General features: G+C 36.3%; 2 protein-coding genes across 2 annotated transcripts; one reads left to right on the top strand and one right to left on the bottom strand.

Moving 5' to 3' along the window:
• The first annotated feature begins 645 nt into the window (after window positions 1–645).
• On the top strand, window positions 646–10,326 carry LOC147559753 (vacuolar sorting protein 39-like). Its single transcript, XM_086661686.1, has 13 exons — window positions 646–1,462; window positions 3,439–3,650; window positions 4,016–4,147; window positions 4,255–4,395; window positions 5,380–5,492; window positions 5,728–6,157; window positions 6,277–6,606; window positions 7,400–7,621; window positions 7,874–8,116; window positions 8,309–8,752; window positions 8,990–9,088; window positions 9,332–9,539; window positions 10,085–10,326. Exons 1-12 carry the CDS (start codon window positions 1,000–1,002, stop codon window positions 9,530–9,532), a joined length of 3,030 nt encoding a protein of 1,009 aa, XP_086517812.1. The 5' UTR covers window positions 646–999; the 3' UTR covers window positions 9,533–9,539; window positions 10,085–10,326.
• Window positions 10,327–10,514: 188 nt separating this feature from the next.
• On the bottom strand, window positions 10,515–18,932 carry LOC147559752 (BAG-associated GRAM protein 1-like). The gene is made up of 19 exons (XM_086661687.1): window positions 18,354–18,932; window positions 15,083–15,133; window positions 14,842–14,939; window positions 14,483–14,558; window positions 14,192–14,320; window positions 14,059–14,105; window positions 13,839–13,962; window positions 13,586–13,702; window positions 13,323–13,352; window positions 13,136–13,235; window positions 12,947–13,053; window positions 12,324–12,464; window positions 12,101–12,205; window positions 11,838–11,984; window positions 11,675–11,728; window positions 11,513–11,576; window positions 11,098–11,159; window positions 10,883–10,992; window positions 10,515–10,798 (listed from the first exon to the last, which is right to left on the bottom strand). Exons 1-19 carry the CDS (start codon window positions 18,543–18,545, stop codon window positions 10,729–10,731), a joined length of 1,824 nt encoding a protein of 607 aa, XP_086517813.1. The 5' UTR covers window positions 18,546–18,932; the 3' UTR covers window positions 10,515–10,728.
• Between the last annotated feature and the right edge of the window lie 876 nt (window positions 18,933–19,808).

The following is a 19,808-nucleotide window of genomic DNA, read 5'->3' as shown; positions in this document are numbered from 1 at the left end:
TTCCAGACATAAATTCACACAGCCTTAAACTATATAACGACCTTTTGGATAGAAAAAATAAATCTTAATAAGTTCAAATTGTACGATATTATTTTTCTTTTTATTTTTTAATCAAAACCATATTTTCATTCATCAGCGAACATCACAAAGTACATGGTAGAATTCTTATTCTTCTCCTCAGAAAACTTCATGAGAGTTACGTACATTCAAATGTAAAGTGCCCCATGAAGGAAAAGAATTAACTAGACACAGACACAAAGATTCTAGAGATCGAAAATTAAAGACTCTAAAGGTCGACAAAAAGATCCTATAGATCGAGAATTAAAGACCTTAAAAGGTCGACAAAAAGAAAATTACAACAATAATATTAAACTAATAAAAGCGGAATCTTGATAGTGATCTTTTCTCTTTACTTGTAATTTCATCTTCAATCTTCTTGATATGTTTATATTAGAATTTGGCGATATTGAATCTTCTTTTCTCACTGACATCTTTATCCATACTTCTATTCCTTAAACATATAAACTCACCAACAAATAGATTAAATCCTTCATCGAATTTAATTTTGTAACCTTAGGAAATAAATATGTGATCCATGTTAGAAAGAGAAGAACAAGAAGAAGAAAAATCAATAATAAGAATTGCGTGAAATAAGATTTGATTCTATAAAATCTCTCTTTAAAATCTACCCTCAAAAATCTTATTATATATAATATAAACAACAAGGAGGCATCCCTTCTCCCGAAAGCACCAAGATCTAAATTGCCCAATATTGTATCTACAAGGAAGGGAAACATAAAACATTCTAGTCTCCAATTACTCCAAAACCCTTAGTCGTAGTACCATTGGAGACATAAATTCGGATTAAAAAAAAAAGCAAACACCACATAAGTTCACTAGACCACCACTTTCCTTTCTTTAATTTATTTCTTTATTCTTCCCTTCAAATTTTTCTATCTTCCCACAGCAAACCACAGAAATCAGAATTACAGAAGAAAAATGGTGCACAATGCTTACGACTCATTTCAGCTCATAAAAAATTCTCCAACAAAAATCATCACAGCTACAACTTACAAATTAAAGATCTTTTTAGGATGTTCAGATGGTTCTCTCAAAATTTACTCACCAGAATCATCATCTTCTTCTTCATCTATCGATCATTCACTATCACCCGATCGTCGTCAATTAGAAACCCTAGAATTGGGTATCAAACGTGAACAATACGTTCTTGAGAAAACCCTAAAAGGGTTTTGGAAAAAGAATTTGGTTTCAATGGAAGTATCTGAGTTAAGAGGTTTACTGATTTCACTTTCGGAATCAATTGGAGTTCATCGTCTACCGAATCTCGAGGCAATTTCTGTTATATCAAAGGCGAAGGGAGCTACTGTTTATGCTTGGGATGATCAAAGAGGTTTTCTTTGCTTTGGACGGCAGAAAAGGGTTCTCATTTTCCGGCTTGAGGGTAATTTCTGTAATTTTCACTTGTTAGTCTTCATAGAAATACTCAGGTGGAAGGTTAAAAAATAATTCCGCTATTACCATGTGCGATGACATGGTTGTCTTATTGCATTAAACAAAATGTAAATAACCCTATGAATTTTACTGGTGAACTTCGCGCAATTTGATTTGTATTGCGTACAAAACAAACCTATTCCTACACATTCACTAAACAATCGATACATTAGTGATACATTTGTGTATTTTTTACGATGCAAAAATAAATATTCAAAAGAAATGACTTCCTTAAACCTAATATATTTTTTATTTTGGACTAATCGCCCGCGGACCCAACTAAAGGACCTGATCGATTCAGACTATTCCTGTATTGGGAAAACTACAACCCAATTTTTGGTACAATCAAACTACGCCATTTTCAAAATTTGAGAACCATTATATAGTTAAAAGGATATCTAGGATTTTTAGATCTCACTTTTTTATTTTCCAAACCCTCCAGCCGGAACCGTGTTCTCTTTTCTTCTAGAGATACATACACACACACACCTGTTAAACAATATCAAGTCCTCAACCATATCTAAAGCTCTGGGAAGAGAGAAGAAAAGAGACCATTGGAACACCAAAGATGGGGACCTCCAGAAATTCTAGATATCCTTTTATGTAGGGCAAAAATGTCTCAAAATTTTAAAATGGGGTAGTTTGACAATATCAAAAACTTGAGTGGTTGTTTTCCAAAGTACCCGCTGAGCAAGGTACTCGACCGAGTTTCCCGATTTATATGCCTTCCGATTCATCTCTATATTTGCCACAAGGCCTTTAACTGTAGACCTTATTTGGCATACGTCGAGAAGGGAAGGCTTTAGCACAGTAAGTAGCTAAAAAATATAATAAAATAACTTATATTTATCTATGTTAACTGATTCTTAAAGCTAAAATAAATATCTTGTATGGGATCCCATTTCAATATATATATATTTACGTGGTAACTCAAAACCCACCAAGCTCATTTGGTGTAATGAAGCTAACTTTGGTTTAGTAGTATATGCATGTTTCTTCACTGGAGAGATGAGGTTTTGAATGTTACTGTCTGAAAAGTAAAGGTCATTCAATGTTTCAGACGAATCAGCCTTGTGCCTCGGCCTAGTCCCCGCCAGGAGTATTGTAGGCCTGCCAGTCTAGTTGGTCTATGGTCCAGCATTAGCACATTAATTGGACTTCCAGACTAGTAAGAACTCGAAGATCCTAGGTGCAATGTTCATGCTAGCCCTATTTCTTGATTCTACCAGCAATCCCAGGGCTGGATGTCATTTTCAAGGGAATTAGATGCATAGGGGTAAGGGTGGATGTAGCCTGTTTGGACTCGCAGTCGCCAATGGAAATCCCAGGAATCACCAAAAGGCTGCTCGTATAACCCTATAAAGTAGATGGTAAACCATGTGCCTGTATTTATCTTGGTCAAGTTTCATTCACCAACACAAAGAAAAGCATAACCATGTCACTTGGTAGACACCATTCAAAGAAATGCGAGCACTGCAGCAGGGGCGTAATGACTCAAGGACAAACTGAAATTCTAGCCTCAGTGACTAATTCAATTAGTTCTCTTTATGTATCTCTACTTGTTTATTATTCACTATTCATCTGTTTTCAAGACGCTGAAATTGCATGTTTTTCCAACAGTTTGTTCATATGAACTATGGAAATAATAAGACAAGAGTAAAACTTTGAAGTTTGAATTGCTGTTAAAACGTAGGTAAAAAGATGAGGGTTTTCTACTTGCTAGTGGCTAGTACACTCCATTGTAGCAGCCAGTGCAATAGTTCGTTCTAGTGTCTCTGTCTCTATGTTCTTTATCACTAAGTCCTATTTATTCTGGAAACGGTTAAAATAAATCTAGCATCCGTAATTGCCCCATATGCTTTTACCTTTGCATTTTGAGTTATCACAAGTTCACACAGGTTGCAACATGTTTACTTTTTTGGTTAGGGGGACAAGACTTCGTGGAAGTGAAGGATTTTGGGGTTCCAGATGTTGTGAAGTCAATGGCGTGGTGTGGTGATAATATATGTTTGGGAATTAGAAAGGAATATGTGATACTAAATAGCACAAATGGAGTGTTAACTGATGTGTTCCCTTCTGGAAGGATTGCGCCACCTCTAGTAGTTTCTCTTCCTTCTGGTGAGCTTCTTTTGGGGAAGGTGAGGTTTCCCTCTATTATTCTTATTGAGATCTTTATTTAACAATGTGACTCACTTAAATTTATCTTAATGGAGTTCTAGGATTTATGTTCCATCAACCATTTGGCATTAAAAGCCGTATGATGAGGACATAGGTAGAGTAGTGCAAAGGAAGTTATGCATAATATGGTTTTATGTATATCTTTCACAGAGTTCTAGGATACAAGTTCCTTTAAACATTGGAGTTAAAAGTCCTAAGGTTTGAAACTATATTAGGTCACCAGAAGGAACGTATCAATGAATGATATGGTTTATTTTAACGAGGAAAGTAACTTCTTCATCGATTTATCCCTAATGGTATCACATCTTTTTCTCCCCCATTTTAGGATAACATTGGAATATTTGTTGACCAAAATGGGAAGCTTCTTCAAGGTAGTCGAATTTCTTGGTCGGAAGCTCCCGCGTCAATTGTTATTCATATGCAATATGCAATAGCTCATTTACCTAGACATATTGAGGTAATCTACCCAACCATGTGGCTTTTTACGCGCCTTTGGTAGTTTAACATGACTAATTATATTGACTCATTAATTTCTTTTTCTTCCAAAATATGTAAATGTTACAGATAAGATCTCTCCTGGCTCCATGTCTGTTAGTGCAGACTGTCGGTCTTCGTGACACTAATCTATTTAAGAGCGGCAATAGTGTGATTGCTGTATCAGATAGTTCACTTTATGGATTGCTACCTGTTCCAATTGGTGCACAGGTACGTCTTCGGACTTTCCCATTTTTATTGCGACATATCGATGTATTCATTTTATAATTATAGGGTTTGTGGTGCCCATGGCTGGGCATGACTTTTACAAACTAACTTAGCAGTGATAAGTTAATAATAAGTGTGAAAGTTTTTAGTTTCTTCTAGTTGTCGACCTACTGCAATTCATTCTTGATTCTAAATAATTTGCATCTGTGCCATCGTAAAGTGTAAACTAAAGCATTATGAAGAAAATCCTTCGTTGGACTTTAAAGATGAAAACTATTTATGCTTCACGTGGTTAGTATATGTTCTTTTAGTGCTTACTCTTTTGCATGTATATATATACATATTAGCTGTGCTGAATAGATTGTTAATGATGTAACGCAGAGGAATAACCTTAAATTAAAACACTAAAGCAAAATGAGAAGTCATTAAGAGACAAGAACACATAAGGAGATGCAGATAAGAGTTATTACCGAGGTCCGAGGAAATATTCAATTCATAATGGTTAAAGAACAAGGAGGCACCTTTTATTGGGTTCAGCCAGCCTTAGGACTTAGGGTTCCTAATCTACTAAATACTTATTTATTATTTCAACTCCAATGAATTTGCTACTTCTGCAAATATAGAATGCCTATTAAATCTCCTAAATCTTGGTACTTATAAGATCAGGTTACCCTTTACTTTTTTTCCCCTTGGTAGTCTGCAGCTACATCAGTTAGGCTTAACTTCTCTTTTGTAAATGTACTTTTGATGTTTCCTTCTTTCATTTATTTTGCTTGGTTCCTTTCTTGTTTGCCAGTCAAGATATATCCAGTTAGCATCATGGGTCATTTCATTTACTCTCAGAATAGTGGAGTTCATGAACTTTCTTCTTAACATGGGATAACTGGTTAATTCATTATGCATTTTGTTCACGTCATCCTATGGGTTTCGGGCTAGTGGTGACATATATATCATGCATGTTTTTCCTTATTCTCGTTTTATGTGCAGATTGTACAATTGACTGCATCTAGTAAATTTGAGGAGGCATTGGCTCTATGCAAACTGCTTCCACCAGAGGATTCGAAGCTACGAATAGCTAAGGAATGTTCTATTCACATCCGGTGATTATTTACACCATATCTTCGTATTTCTAGTCGATATAAGCTGCGCACATATTCAAAATTTTGAATTGTTACCGAATCATTATCGAGTTTTCGGTTGGAGCTCTTTCTTTCTAATATATGGTTTTGAGTAAACTACTTGAAAGCCTAACTATATCGGATTCGGTATTCCTAAACTTGTTTTCCTTTTGGTATCATTAATTCTCTTAATTCATTTGTCGCAATTTGAACACAGATATGGACACTATTTGTTTGACAATGGAAGCTATGAGGAGTCCATGGAACAATTTTTGGCTTCATCAGTTGATATCACATATGTGTTGTCGCTATATCCTTCTATTGTGCATCCTAATACAACGGAGCCTCAGATTGCAGCTGATATGGCATCAGATGCTTTAGATCCATCTCGAGTTTCATCTGATGCGCCTGATGTGATGGACTCATTGAACCCTCCTGAATTTTCTGAATCTGACAAAAAGTCGAAGCTTGAATCGATGATAACAAGCCACAACGCTCTTATGGCACTTGTCAAGTATTTGCAGAATAAGAGAAATGGCATCCTTGAAAAGGCAACAGCTGAAGGAACTGAGGAGGTTGTTTCTGATGCTGTAGAAGAATATAGCAACAGGTCATCCCGTTCCAGTAGATCAAAGATTTCAAGCAAGGTATACAGCAAAATAATTATCTGATTTCCATTTCCTTTTTTTTTGCTTTCTTCTACGTTAATGGAGGTTCATTATATTTCTTTTGTATCAATGGGCTTTGTCACTTTGTGCTCGATTAGGGTCGCCATTACGTTCATCTTAGCTCAGGAGCCAGGGAGATGGCAGCTATACTGGATACTGCACTTCTCCAAGCTATGGTTCTGACAGGGCAGTCTTCAGCCTCACTGGATTTACTAAAAGGTCTGAACTATTGTAATCTTAAAATATGTGAGGAGTTTCTGAGGCAAAGGAATTACCACGAGGCGTTGTTAGAACTGTATAAGTGTAATGAGATGCACCATGAAGCTCTCAAGCTTCTGAATCAACTAGTTGAAGAATCAGATTTGGTTGACCTAGCATCTGAGCATTCCCAAAAGTTTAAGCCTGAAATGATCATCGAGTATCTCAAGGTATGAGTTCTCACATATCGGCATGTTAATTTCGTGCAATATTTCGAGTCTTATGCCTTCACAATTAACTTATTCGGATTTATTTTCGTTATACTATCGAATGTTTTATCTTCAAAACAAGTCCTAGCGAACCTTGGGATTCATGTTTTTCTGTGGTTGCACTTCATAGATTTTTTTTTTACCGGAAGAGCCATAACATTATTAAGAAACCAAAAGGTGAAGAATATCAAATGTACAGCTAAGCCCGCATAACCGCAATACATTGAACACCTCTAGGAAGATTATAAGACAACTGTTATGCTAGAATTTCGTTCCAGAAATAAAGGTGTGGAAGTTGAATCCAGCTAACTCTCTCAACCTGGAAGCCCCTAATATAAATCATGGATCTAATATCATATTTTCTTCTGAAGCTTCGTAACTTTATAGTTTCTGAAGTGGTGGTGTGATCGTAGATTTGGTCTCTAATATGGAGTTCTCAGAATGTGGTTTGCTATTGTCATTGCACTTAATAACTTGGTTGGTGAAGTATTTGTTAAAAGTCTTAACATACACAATTATTAGAAGAACTTTTTCCCCATTTTGTACTTGTTTTATGTTTTCTAGTCATTTTCGATTTTCCTGTCTTTCCAAATTCAAGAGTCATGAGTTTGTCCCTTCATTGGTTATTGACGTTTGGGAATTTTATGGAGATTTTGGAGTGAACTGCCTCTAGTATCGATGCATTTCGGATTGAGGAGGACTAAATAGAAAATTTAACATGTTATTTGCTCTTTCTTCTTTCATTTTCCTGCAGCCTCTTTGTTCAACTGAACCCATGCTCGTTTTGGAGTACTCAATGCGTGTCCTTGAAAGCTGTCCAACACAAACCATCGAGCTCTTATCATCTGGAAATATCCAAGCTGACTTGGTAAATTCTTACTTGAAACAACATGCTCCAAAAATGCAGGGCACGTACTTGGAGCTTATGATCTCGATGAACAAAAGTGGAATCGCACAAAACTTACGTAATGACCTGGTAAGAGCTCGTTTTTTTCACATGGTGCAAGGAATTGAATTAAAATTTTGTTGGACATCTATAATTGCTGGTTTGTTTGTATGTACCAAAAATGAGCAGGTTAAAGTGGGATGTGCTGTTAGAGTCTTAGACTATTATGGGATGTGAATATATTTATAAAAAGATCAGCGGATACCAAAGGAACTTTTATGTCTTTACTTGGCTACTCTACATTTTCCACACTATGATTTACTGAGAGCTAGTATTTGACAGGTGCAAATTTATCTTTCTGAAGTACTTGACTGGTATTTCGACCTAAAATCTCAACAAAAGTGGGATGAGAAATGTTATTCCCCAACACGAAAGAAGCTATTGTCTGCCTTGGACAACATATCTGGATACAACCATGAAGCTGTCTTAAAACGTCTTCCTGGAGATGCTCTATACGAGGAACGTGCTATTTTATTAGGGGCGATGAATCAACACCAGCTCGCATTGTCCTTATACGTGCACAAGGTATTATTCCTTGCCATAAAGCAATCAATCCTGCGTCTGCTACTTACTGAACTGTTCCCAGAGTCACTAATTCATCATTTCAAACTCGCGTGCATGCATGGTGTAACGTTTACCGTATTTTAGTGCATGATAGACAAATTGTACCTATTCTCCGTGAGATACTTATAGTGGCTCCTTCTGGTGATATTGTAGCTTCATGTTCCTGAACTTGCACTTGCATATTGTGACCGTGTTTATGAAGCTTGGCAGCACCAACGTTCCCCTAAATCATCTAGTAACATCTATGTGATACTTCTTCAAATATATCTGAATCCTTTGCGAACAACTAAGGAGTTTGAAAGAGGAATTATGAATCTAGACTTACCTCAGAGTAATGGCAGCCAGAAGGTTGTTTCAGCAAAAGTGAAAGTTGGGCGTTCAGGTAAAAAAGTTGCACAGATAGAAGGAGCAGAGGAGTTACGATTTAGTTCCAGTGGCGTGGATAGTGGAAGGAGTGATTGTGAAGAAGAAGATGAACAAAACCAGGAAGGTGGTCCAATTATGCTTGATGAAGCTCTAGATCTGTTGAGCCGAAAGTGGGATAAAATCAATGGAGCTCAAGCCCTCAAACTCTTACCAAGAGAAACGAAGTTACAGGTATGGCACGCAACGAAAAGAAATGCTATTACTGTTCACTGATACGAGTTCTATATAGAGTTAGTACATACATCAAAACAGCTTATTCAAAATACAGCATTCTTATTATTTGAGATAGAGCAGAAAGTATCCCGACTTTGCTCTTGTTACTTCTTGTTCCGAAAATTTCGCCCTGTATTTTTTATTTATTGCACATAATTTTTTTGCATAATGTGAGATACCTTTTGTTGTGGACAGAACTTACTCTCATTTCTGGAACCTCTTGTGAAGAAATCTAGTGAAGCCCGTCGAAACTTATCTGTGATTAGAAGTTTGAGAAACAGCGAGAATTTGCAGGTACAAATAATACAGATTATTATATATATATATATATATATATATATATATATATATATATATATATATATACATATTTCTGCTTGATAGGGTCTACCCCGTCCTTTCATTCTTGGAAGCGGGGTGCGTACCGATGAACATAACTTTGAATACTATATAAGATCTTAAAATCGTATATAAGTTGAAAGCCATCAAGTCATGCAGATAACGGGTTTCTTTTCCGTGCAATTCCATGTTAAACAGGTGAAAGAAGAACTATATAAGCAGCGGAAAGCAGTTGTGAAGGTTAACAATGATAGCATTTGCTCCCTTTGTAATAAACGTCTAGGAACCAGCGTTTTTGCAGTTTATCCAAACGGGACGACTCTTGTTCACTTTATTTGCTTCAGAGATTCTCAGAGTATAAAAGCCGTGAGAGGTTCATCACTTAAGAAGCGGGGATAATATTCAAGTAAGTCGAATCGTCTCCTGTACTTTCTATGTTTCTCATTCTACATCATTCCATTTATTCGGGTTTCATTGTTTGGAAACTGGAACTAGATCTAAACCATTTTACGACTCATGAAACACATTAACACAGTAACACTGCCATCCCAATGTTGTAACCCTAACCCACGTCGAGTACCTGGCTACCTGCCTCATTTTTCCCACTTTAAGCACCACCTCCGCCCACTCAAACTAGTTCGACATAGAAGAACGGTCACGTGCCTACAGTCTACCCTAGACCTTCCAAGGTTGTCCTGACCCACAATTTCAGGTGCAAAGCCCCACCCAGAAGACCTTGCTTGTAGTATATGTAAAACAGTGAGTGATACATTAAAACCCAAATTTGGAAGCTCTTTATTAGGAATGCGGAACTAACTCATATATAGTATACATAAAGAGAAATTAGACTTTAGGTCCCACATAAGATTTCCAATTTCTCATAAGGTTCTGAGTTCGACCAACTTTGATTTAGAGTCGTAACTCAGGCGTTGTATTATGACATGCTTGCAGGCGGGGGGAATCAGTTTCGTGGACGGAGTGAAAAGGGAATCTGTTGTGTTATTGTGTGTATTTATTGAAGTGGTTAGAAACACCGGAGAAATTGTTAGTGCTTTTTGTGTCTCCTCAATTTCTTCCTTAAAAAGTTCAACTATCTGAAAAATCTCCATTGTACATGTTTTCATGTGAGATTCCCCTTGTGTAAAAAGAAAATTTTCTTATATGATATTATATAATATCTTGTATTGTGCTTATCTGATTTATTCTCTCTAACCCTAACTTTCTCTCTGCATCTCCAAAATAGTTGTCACTTGAACTTTATCATCATTACATGGTTCCTTCTTTTGTTTCATGGACAGAAAGGGAATTTTGAGGCAGACTCTAAGATAATTCGATCTCCGCACTTTGGTAAATGATAGCATAAGAATATAAATACTGAATATGATATCTGAAATATTTACTTAACCTTAACAAAACTAATACACCAAATGGTTTCAAAAGGACATTCGAGTTTAAATTGATTCACAATGTCGAGAACTGAACAACAGAAAAAGGAAGAAATTAAATTACAAAGTAGAAACTCACCACTGCTTATTCTAGTTGAACAAAGGGTGGTATGACATACAATGGTACAAACACAAATGCCCTGTATATTTCTATCTGTCATCAAATCTGAATGATGGTCGATGATTCATATGGGCTTCGAATGACTCAGATACATTAAACCTACAAAATACAAGTACAAATCTTGGTCATATGATGAAGTAATGAATACCATATAAATTTAAAGAGATTGTTTAAGAGAATTACATATTTTCTCGAGTCTTGAGGGCTTCGTCATTCTCATCATAAGAAGAAACTTTGGTGATAGTGGTATACAAGCGTGCAACCTCTAACATAGTATTCATCTCTTTCTTGTACTGTAATTGATGAAATTGACATTATAAGCCGGAAATTCTGATTCATCATATAGAGGTTTCTCAAACTAAGAATGGGATAAGTGAGCAAAAACTTGAATCACATACCTCATTGATTGCTCCTGTTTTTATCTTAGATTGCATTATACACCATTTCTTGAAATGTGCTCCTGCAAGAAAACCATCTAAAAGGATCAAAATAGCTTGGACCTATGTACGTGTATGGAGATAATCGAAACTCTTGGTGGACACCCATAACTACTACAACTGGTAAAGTGGGAGATTCTAAGTGTACGTCAGTACGTCTTATGTAAACATAGACATAGGTAGAGGACCTAACCACTAACGCAAGAGAATACATGTTTAAGGGCATATCCGGAAACCTTATACTCATACTATTGCCGTGTTGATAGGACTGAAGATAAGGAATGGAATATAGAAGTAAACTTATCCAAATGATGGAGTGCTACCACTCGCAGCATGTGAAATGCGAAACCCTTTCAAACTAAGATGTAAAACTTACCCGCTTTTATTTCTAGATTAGAGGAGGATTCATTGACAGTTTCTAAAGACCACCTACAGTGGACCTGAAACAAGAATTTGAGCAAATGTTCATGAATTTCAAAGAGATTACGGTAGAAGAATGTTCTCTCGAAAAGGTTTAACATTTGTGACAATGGGTTACCTCAAAGTAAGATCCGAACGGAACATCATGTGCTTGTTGAACAGTCTCAAATACCTAAGAAAATAAGAAAAAAGAAGATGAATAAACCATATTCTGAAATGGGTAAGGAGTACATTGTTAAAACTGATATTGGAATATAGATTGTGAATATAATTAGATGTACCAGTTTTTTCTTGTCCGGTGATAAAACAGTATGCTGCCATTCCGTCACAGCAGTGTCTGGAGGACACATAGGACTATGACACAATGTTCTAAACTTCACTTCTCTGACCTGACCATCATATTCATCTGCAGTATGCCACGGGCCCAACTAGAGCACAAGACAAAAGAGTCGAAAAACGAAAAATTACATAAATAAAAGCCTAAAAGGAAATAGATTTTATAACCAAAATCTATTGACATGTCAAAAGATCAAACAATACTTACATTAAGATTAGTATCCTTCCGTGCAGATCGATATTCATTTGTAAACTTCGAATCATCGCTCAGAAGCTCATTAAAGAATTTTTCAGCTGTGTAAGGGAAAACATCCTAGAGAGGAGGTGTTTGTTTTTTAATTAGATGCAATTAAGAGAACTAGTTAACAGGGAAAAAATCATTTGGATTGAAGATTGTAATATTGTGGGACCTAAAAGGTACAAACACATACATTAAATATACCAACTAAGACTTCGTCTTTGATAAAAGCTTGATAATTTACGGCCTTGGGAGGATTCGCGGAAGATTTTATGTACCCTCCACCAACTCTAACGGAGCTGCTACGTGCACGCATAGTAGACTCTGCTATTTCCTACATCAGAAGAATCAAATGTGGTAGTTTTCTGGTTAGTCAAACAGTTCAGAAACTTGAATAGCTATAACAATATTTACACATGATTTGTAGAAGATTATGAGCCGGTTAAACATATGGTAAGGCCTAACAGAATTTAAGCATCAGAAGCAAAGTAATAGAGCAATCACTTGGAAATTTCGAAAACGGGGATACATGAAGCAAGGTTAATAAAAGAACGAAGAACGAATCACAAAAAGAGGATTGGGTCAAAAAAATATAGTAAACAATATGTAGCTCAATTACCACTTTGTAAGCTAGAGCAATTTGGTTAGGTTGTCACATATTTAGAGCCTCAAATTCGGTATTAGGTTCAACTTTCACTAATTGGGTCATTAATGGGTCTCGAGTCGACTGTGAACATGAATGCGACAAGAAGAGAACACACAAATACAGGATCCTCCCTTCAAATTGGTCAAACGATAGGCAAAGTATGAACAGACCTTCTTTTCAGCTTCTATAATTGCATGGAAGTCATTGGCAGCACGCTCTAATGCTCGTAATGCATGATTTCTATTCCAGAATGAAGCAAATTTATATCTGACTCTACCTGAAAAGTGGACAAACAAAAAAGATGATCATGTGCTCCCAAACTAGGTACTTGGCTAGCATCCAACTGTTAGATCACTAACCATCTGGACTTCCTAAAGGCGGTACACCATGTCCACCAGCGCCTGTGCGAAGAATAATAGTAATAGCAGGATTTATGAGTGCATGATGGCTCCTCTTTATCTGCAACAATAACAATAATACTACGTAATTCTAACATCAGTTGAACCATTGCAAGACAGAGAATCAAGAACTGATACCTATACATACCTCATCTATATCTTGAACTGGAATAATCACCTATCAAGAGAAACAAGAGCACTCTTAATTAGCGAATTTGTAAAGAGAAATGTCAACACGAGCTATCTATCTAACATTCCATATTAATGAGCTCTGGTAGAGTGCCAATCGGATACTTGGATGTATTGCGTAAATGATAGGATAAATGAAAAAGAAAAAAATGACCTCCTTTACAAAATACTAACATAAAGCTAAACGCATTCATAACCTTAATCAGTGGAGAAGATGCTAACCTTCATATGCTTAGAGAATACATTAGAATGGAAGCAAATATGCCATGAAGAGATATAGACACGTCCATGATACAAGAATGACCTCTCAAGAGCACACGAAAAACTATTTTCAACAACCTGAAACAAAAACATTTATTTTGTTAGATCAAATGTTTCCATGATTCGAAACCCTCAGAGAGACGCAAGAAGTTACAATGCAACATAAGTCAAGTTCTACATATGAAGATGACTTCACGATGAAAGGTAGGCTTACCTCATCTGGAGGAAGTTTAAAGATAGTCTGAAGCGGCCCAGGTTTTTGATGAACCACAGTGGGACCTTGCTTATCCAAAGATAACCTTCTGCGAGTATTAACTCCAGCATATCCAGTCAGAATGCTGTTGAAGTGTTCAGCATCAAAAAACCAAATCTATTAGAATAGATACATAAAGTAAAAGATATAGGAAATAACACATCTAAGAACACCCAATTACCTGGCAGAATCGCCTGGAAGTTTACTTGTTCTGATATGAAGACAGACCTGGAATAACACACATAAGTTGCTTTCTAGAAGAAAAGGTTCAGAAGCATGTGGACGATAAAACAAATGTCGGAAAGTAAAATCACCTGCCCTGATGAGTTATCTAGTGTGTGCCAGACTGCTCCAGATTGAGCTTCACCTTCAACTGGAACAGTCACAGAACCTAGAATGGTACTTTTCCATATAATATCCCAGTCGTATAAGGTTACATTAATCTACAAAAAGAATAGAAATAACAACGCAGTTCAAAAGACAACATTCAGAAGGCGCACCGCGTACCTCGTCATGTGATTATCTCACACGATACAAAAAAATAAGTACATTTTTTTTGTGAACTAAAAAGAAACTATGTAGACTGTCAAAATTGTCAATTCTACCTGTACTGGAAGCTCACCAACTAAAAAATTGAACTCCTCTCCCCACATTGGGTTTCTCGAACCAGGTACCATGGAACTAGAAAACAGTAAGAAAAAGGAGTGACAAACAAAGTTAAAATAAACCACCTTTTTCATATATATATGTATACATATTATGCGGTATTCTAGCCATTACGCTACCCAAGATCAAGAGTTCTCCACTATCTGTTGTAGCAAAGGATGATTTTGACAGTGGGAATGGTAGAATAGATGATCATGTCTTGTTGAGTTCTCAACCATCAATTAATCATCCGCGAAATAACAAATACATCCAACAGAAAGCTTGAGGAGAGGAAGAAAATGGAAATGGGATCAATCACCTGAATCTCTTCTGCTCGCCACAAGTAATGATAGCATACGGATCTGATGTGCCATTTAAGTTTGCACTAATAAGATTCCTTGCTGCCAGCAGTTCAAGCTGAGACAGAAAACACACCAGCTCTTTCTCTTATTATAAAATAAAGCTTAATGAACACTCATCATAATGAATGAAGTAAAGCTCTATGTCTAATTGCTCTATAGTTTACATCAAGACAATAGCATTTCACTGATAGGAGGTACCTTTATTGAATACACGGAATTGCTTCGGGAATGACCTTTTAACTGGCCTATCTACAAAATATGGGAAAAATATGCACGTCAAACAAATAGAAAATTACTCCATGAAGCAAGTAGGAAATGAATCAGGAAGTCATAGTCCAGCACAAACTGAAAACAGAAGTTCATGAACAGAAATTTACACAAAATGAATCATAACTAAGTTCTTGGAATATAGCGTCGCGTCGATTATGTGAAACAAAAAGAGCTACACCTAGGCTACACATGTGAAGAGTTCATTTCTTGTTGTTTCAAGACTATCATCAAATTCTTGATGAGGAACGGATGGTTGTCATTAAAGCTGATGCGTAATGAAGAAAAGAAGCGCCACACTAGCATGAAAGCATGGCCTACCTCAACAAAAATTGAATAGTACGAAAAGTAATTTATCCTAAAATATGTCGCCAAGTTTAGATGGTTGCGTTTGTAACTAGCGAAAGTTGGTTCATTTCGGAAAATGGTAACAAGAGTCCTCAAGAACCATAAGTTGCTTCTCTATCAAGTTTATACTTTTCATGTTAAGTAAATACATAAACCCAGGATACTTACATTAGGAATACCAGTTTTTCAGCCTTCTATTCTTCGTGAGACTCGACCGAAGGTAAAAGAAATAATTTAAGAGCATTTAGAAAATTTGAATTGTCTAAGAACAAATTGCTAAATTTTCCAAGAAAGCACGAAAAATAAATGAAAAGGAGTTTCCAGTTCACTTTGTCGAGGTACATGATATAAAAACAACACGAACTCGTACAAGAAGTGATGCAATACATGTTGAAGCACTCCAATCCAACTAAATACAGGGTGGAAATTATGCAGCGAAAAATGCTATACTAACGGGACACCACGGGGACTGGAACGATGTTTGGCCCATCAAGAGTTATTTTAATAGTTTGGACCCGTAAATAGACCAAGTCACAGACAGAAAACAACCTAAAACAGATTTACGCCAACCTGCCCAAGGCGTCAAGTTGTGATGGCTCAGATTAACTCAGCCATGCAAAAACCAACACGAGGGTGAGTTGTATTGCTCGTCCAAAAGCATGCATAAGCAAATAAGAAAATGAATATGAAGCATGGAAATGAAAGAAAAACAAGAATAGTATGTGACTCCAAAAACGATCAACATCCTAGTTTGGCAATTTCTTGCAACACAAATTTTTCGCTCATTGTTGCTCTCCTAAGTGCTTATCTAACCGTTAAGCATAGTCAAACACCACTGCATCAAACCCCCTATTTGTTTTTTTATTTGAAGAACTTATTCAAATCATGAGGAGCCCTCGAACCCCTATACTTTGAACCAATGAAAATAAAACCCTATACACAATTCTCTCGACTAAAGTTGCATAGAACGATGCATAAAGTTAAGAAGCGCCTCCAACTCAAGTTAGGAGGAAGGTTAGGGGTGTACTCGAGCCGAGCCGAGCCGAGTAGTAAGATGTTCAAGCTCGGTTCGTGTATTTGACTGTTTGCTCGAGCTCGTTCGAATAATTGTCCACTTGTTCAAGCTCGACTCGTATAAGTTTGAAAGAGCTCGAGCTCGAGCTCTCATTGTTTTAAGCTCGTTTACCAAAATACTTCAAATTAAAACAACTTTCTAAATTATCAAAATACTTCAATGATCATTTGTCACATACAATAATAATGATTAATGATTCATATTCCAATAATCTTTTAATGGTTGATATTTCATTTACAAGTTTCAATACTAATACGTAATTAAGTACTACACTATTATAATAGTATGTTAAACGAGCTGTTCACGAGTAGCTCGTGATATACTAAAGAATGATCAAGCTCGGCTCGTTTACATAATCGAGTATCATTTTGGGCTCGTGTTAAGCTCGTACTCGTTAAATCTCCGAGTCGAGCACGGGCAAAGTCGAGTCAAGCTCGAGCAGCTCGTTAAAAGCTCGGTTCGTGTACACCCCTGAGGAAGGTGATTTTCTTGAGTTTGTATCCCTAACCTCATTATCGGTGCCAAAGAGTTTCAGCCAATATTTTGAACCACTCGACATGACCAACCCAATGTTGATTCCTAAAAAACCATCGACCGAGTTCTTATTCACGTGGGTGTTGTACATCAAGGTTGTGTGTGTCTTGCATCATAACCATTTTTCCTTGAAAAATGTCCGACATTTTTTCCTTTCAAATACTTAAAGAATGACCACCAAAACAACATCCAAGTTCCCAACTTACGAAACAACAAAAGTTGAACAGATCTTATCTTGAAAGCAAAAGTTCCTACATTAAGTCGCCAAGCTCGAAACAGCATAGTGAGGTTCACGATAGAGATATCAACTATGGTTTAAGTTTAACTTGCACATCAATCGACTCAAAAGAACACATATATCTACAATTCCAATTATTGCACCAAATAGATCTATCACAACAATAATTTGTGAAATATCTCAATTTTTTCATTTCCCTTGGACATTTTAACAAACAAGCAAAAACTATAAGAAAACTAAATACACAAACTGTTAAGTTTGTGGCCATCCAATTCAAAACCAATTGGCAATGAGTGAAGAGGACCTAGACTTTATATTGTTGGTTGCTAGATAACTCTTCTCCCATGCGGGACTATTCTCACACGCCCCCTCACGTGTGGCGTGGTTACCCTAACACGTGTTTTCTTTTGGGTGACGTGGAACACGTATGGCTTGTAAGCGAGTGGCCCTAACTCCAATATCATGTTAAGTTTGTGGTCATCCAACTCAAAACCAATTGGCAATGGGTGGAGAGGACCTAGACATTATATTGTTGGTTTCTAGATAGCTCTTCTCCAATGTGGGACTATTCTAACACTAACGAATAGCTGAATTACATGTGAATAATCAATTAGTAGCAAAATCCTTTCATTAAGCAAAACTTTAGTAATTCTCATTTTTTCTTTTAGTTGGTACTCAGAAGAATACTAAAAGATCTCAATTTTTTCCTAAGTAGACAAATCCTATTTTATTACTCTAAAAATATTTACTTTTACTAATTAATTATTCATTTAAAGTATGTTCTAAAATTTCAACTTCTAAAGAATCATGATCTATTCTTAGTACAAGAAATAAGAACTGAAAGAGATTAAATTAACCTAAATCAAATACACTCATTCAAATTTCTAATAATTCATACTAAATCTTATGACAAAAGAACTCAAGGAAATCAACCATATCCTAAAATCAATCAAATCAAACTAAAAAAGATTCAATTTCATCAATGAATAAAACATTAAATTACTAACCCGATCATCAAGATCATCGCCAGCACCTGAACCAGAACCATTACTGACACCACGTTGATCAACATCATAACAAATTCCAGAACCACCAGAATGGAAAAATGAAAGTGCTACTATAACGAAAATCGCAGCAACAAGAGTGATTTCGATTTCTAACCAAGACGGGAAAAGAAAATTCAACACAATTTCGCTCATTTCAACTGCGATGATCGTGAAAATTGATCAATTTATTAGAAGTCTAAGGTGACATTATAAGATAATTCTAGGGTTTCAACTTCATCCGAGGGATACCGCGTGCATAGTGATGAGAGAGAGAGAGAGAGAGAAGGATTAATAGAGAGAGAAAATTACAGAGTCAAATGAAGTTAGTTGAGAGCTTTGGAGGGAGAAGAAGAAAATATGGAGTTTATATATTTTGATATTTACCAAATTAGCCATAACTTTGTAGTATATTCATGAATATTACAGTGTGAGGGTTGGTGAAATTAATGTAAATGGTGAGGGTAATTAGGGAAGGAGAATTAGAAAAGGCGCGAGCGTAACGCCTAGAAAGGGAAAGAAAAGAAAAAACTTTTTACGCCTGAATCGCCGTTGTGGTTGAAAGTGACTCTTTATCATCATTAGTACCATAGTTTAGAGGATTAATTAACTATAAAGGAATGTTCTTAAGTTTTAAATACTCAATTATAGCCTTTTTGAAAGTAGTTTATTAGAAAGATTCATTCTAGTATAATTACGTAGAGCGTTATATTTTTACATAGTCTTTAAGAGTCGTCGTATTTATGACAGTCATTGTGTTTATTCAATTAACGCTATACTTTAATGTTATACCGTCGTGATGTATCAGTGTTATGCAATAAATGATTATTGTACGTATGTAAAAGAAAAGATGTATCATCTTCTGTTCGGATATCAAGCAGATAAGTTCATACGAAGTCCTGTAGGACTCCTAGGCGATGAGACAATTTCTTAAGATGTGAAGTCCTAAGTGAAGAATTCAATGCCTCGTAGAGAGGAAGCTCCACCTTCATCTAGTGAAGAATGGTTGCTTTTAAGAGGAAGATTAGTGTCAAACGGGTGGAGCTCGCCCGCATGGTCCGCCCAAGTGTAGCCTGACCCAAATATAACTCGAGATCAACTAATCGCCTGCAGATCTGGTCCGTTAAGGGGCATCTCCATACAATGAATCTTATATATCCTTAGCGTCACAAATAGTTAAAAAGAAACATCTCAAAATAATCTAATTCTGGAGCTTAGAGCACCTTTGTAGTTGCTCTTAGTTATTCATTGGGTCTATTTTTTACCCATTGCATTTTCTTTTTGGGGGTTGTCGCTAACCGACCCATTTATCAAAACAATCTAAATCTTATCTTATACTACCCATTGAGAAAATATATTCATGGTAGTGGGTCCACAACTCGGCCTGAACTAACCTGCATATTTTGGCAAGTTACGACT

Source organism: Eschscholzia californica, unplaced genomic scaffold (assembly GCF_041429995.1).
Source record: "Eschscholzia californica isolate CP2 unplaced genomic scaffold, dmEscCali1.0.p SCAF_2, whole genome shotgun sequence".
Taxonomy (NCBI): domain Eukaryota; kingdom Viridiplantae; phylum Streptophyta; class Magnoliopsida; order Ranunculales; family Papaveraceae; genus Eschscholzia; species Eschscholzia californica.
Note: the sequence above shows the minus strand (reverse complement) of the source record. Positions and strands in the feature narration are given on the sequence as shown.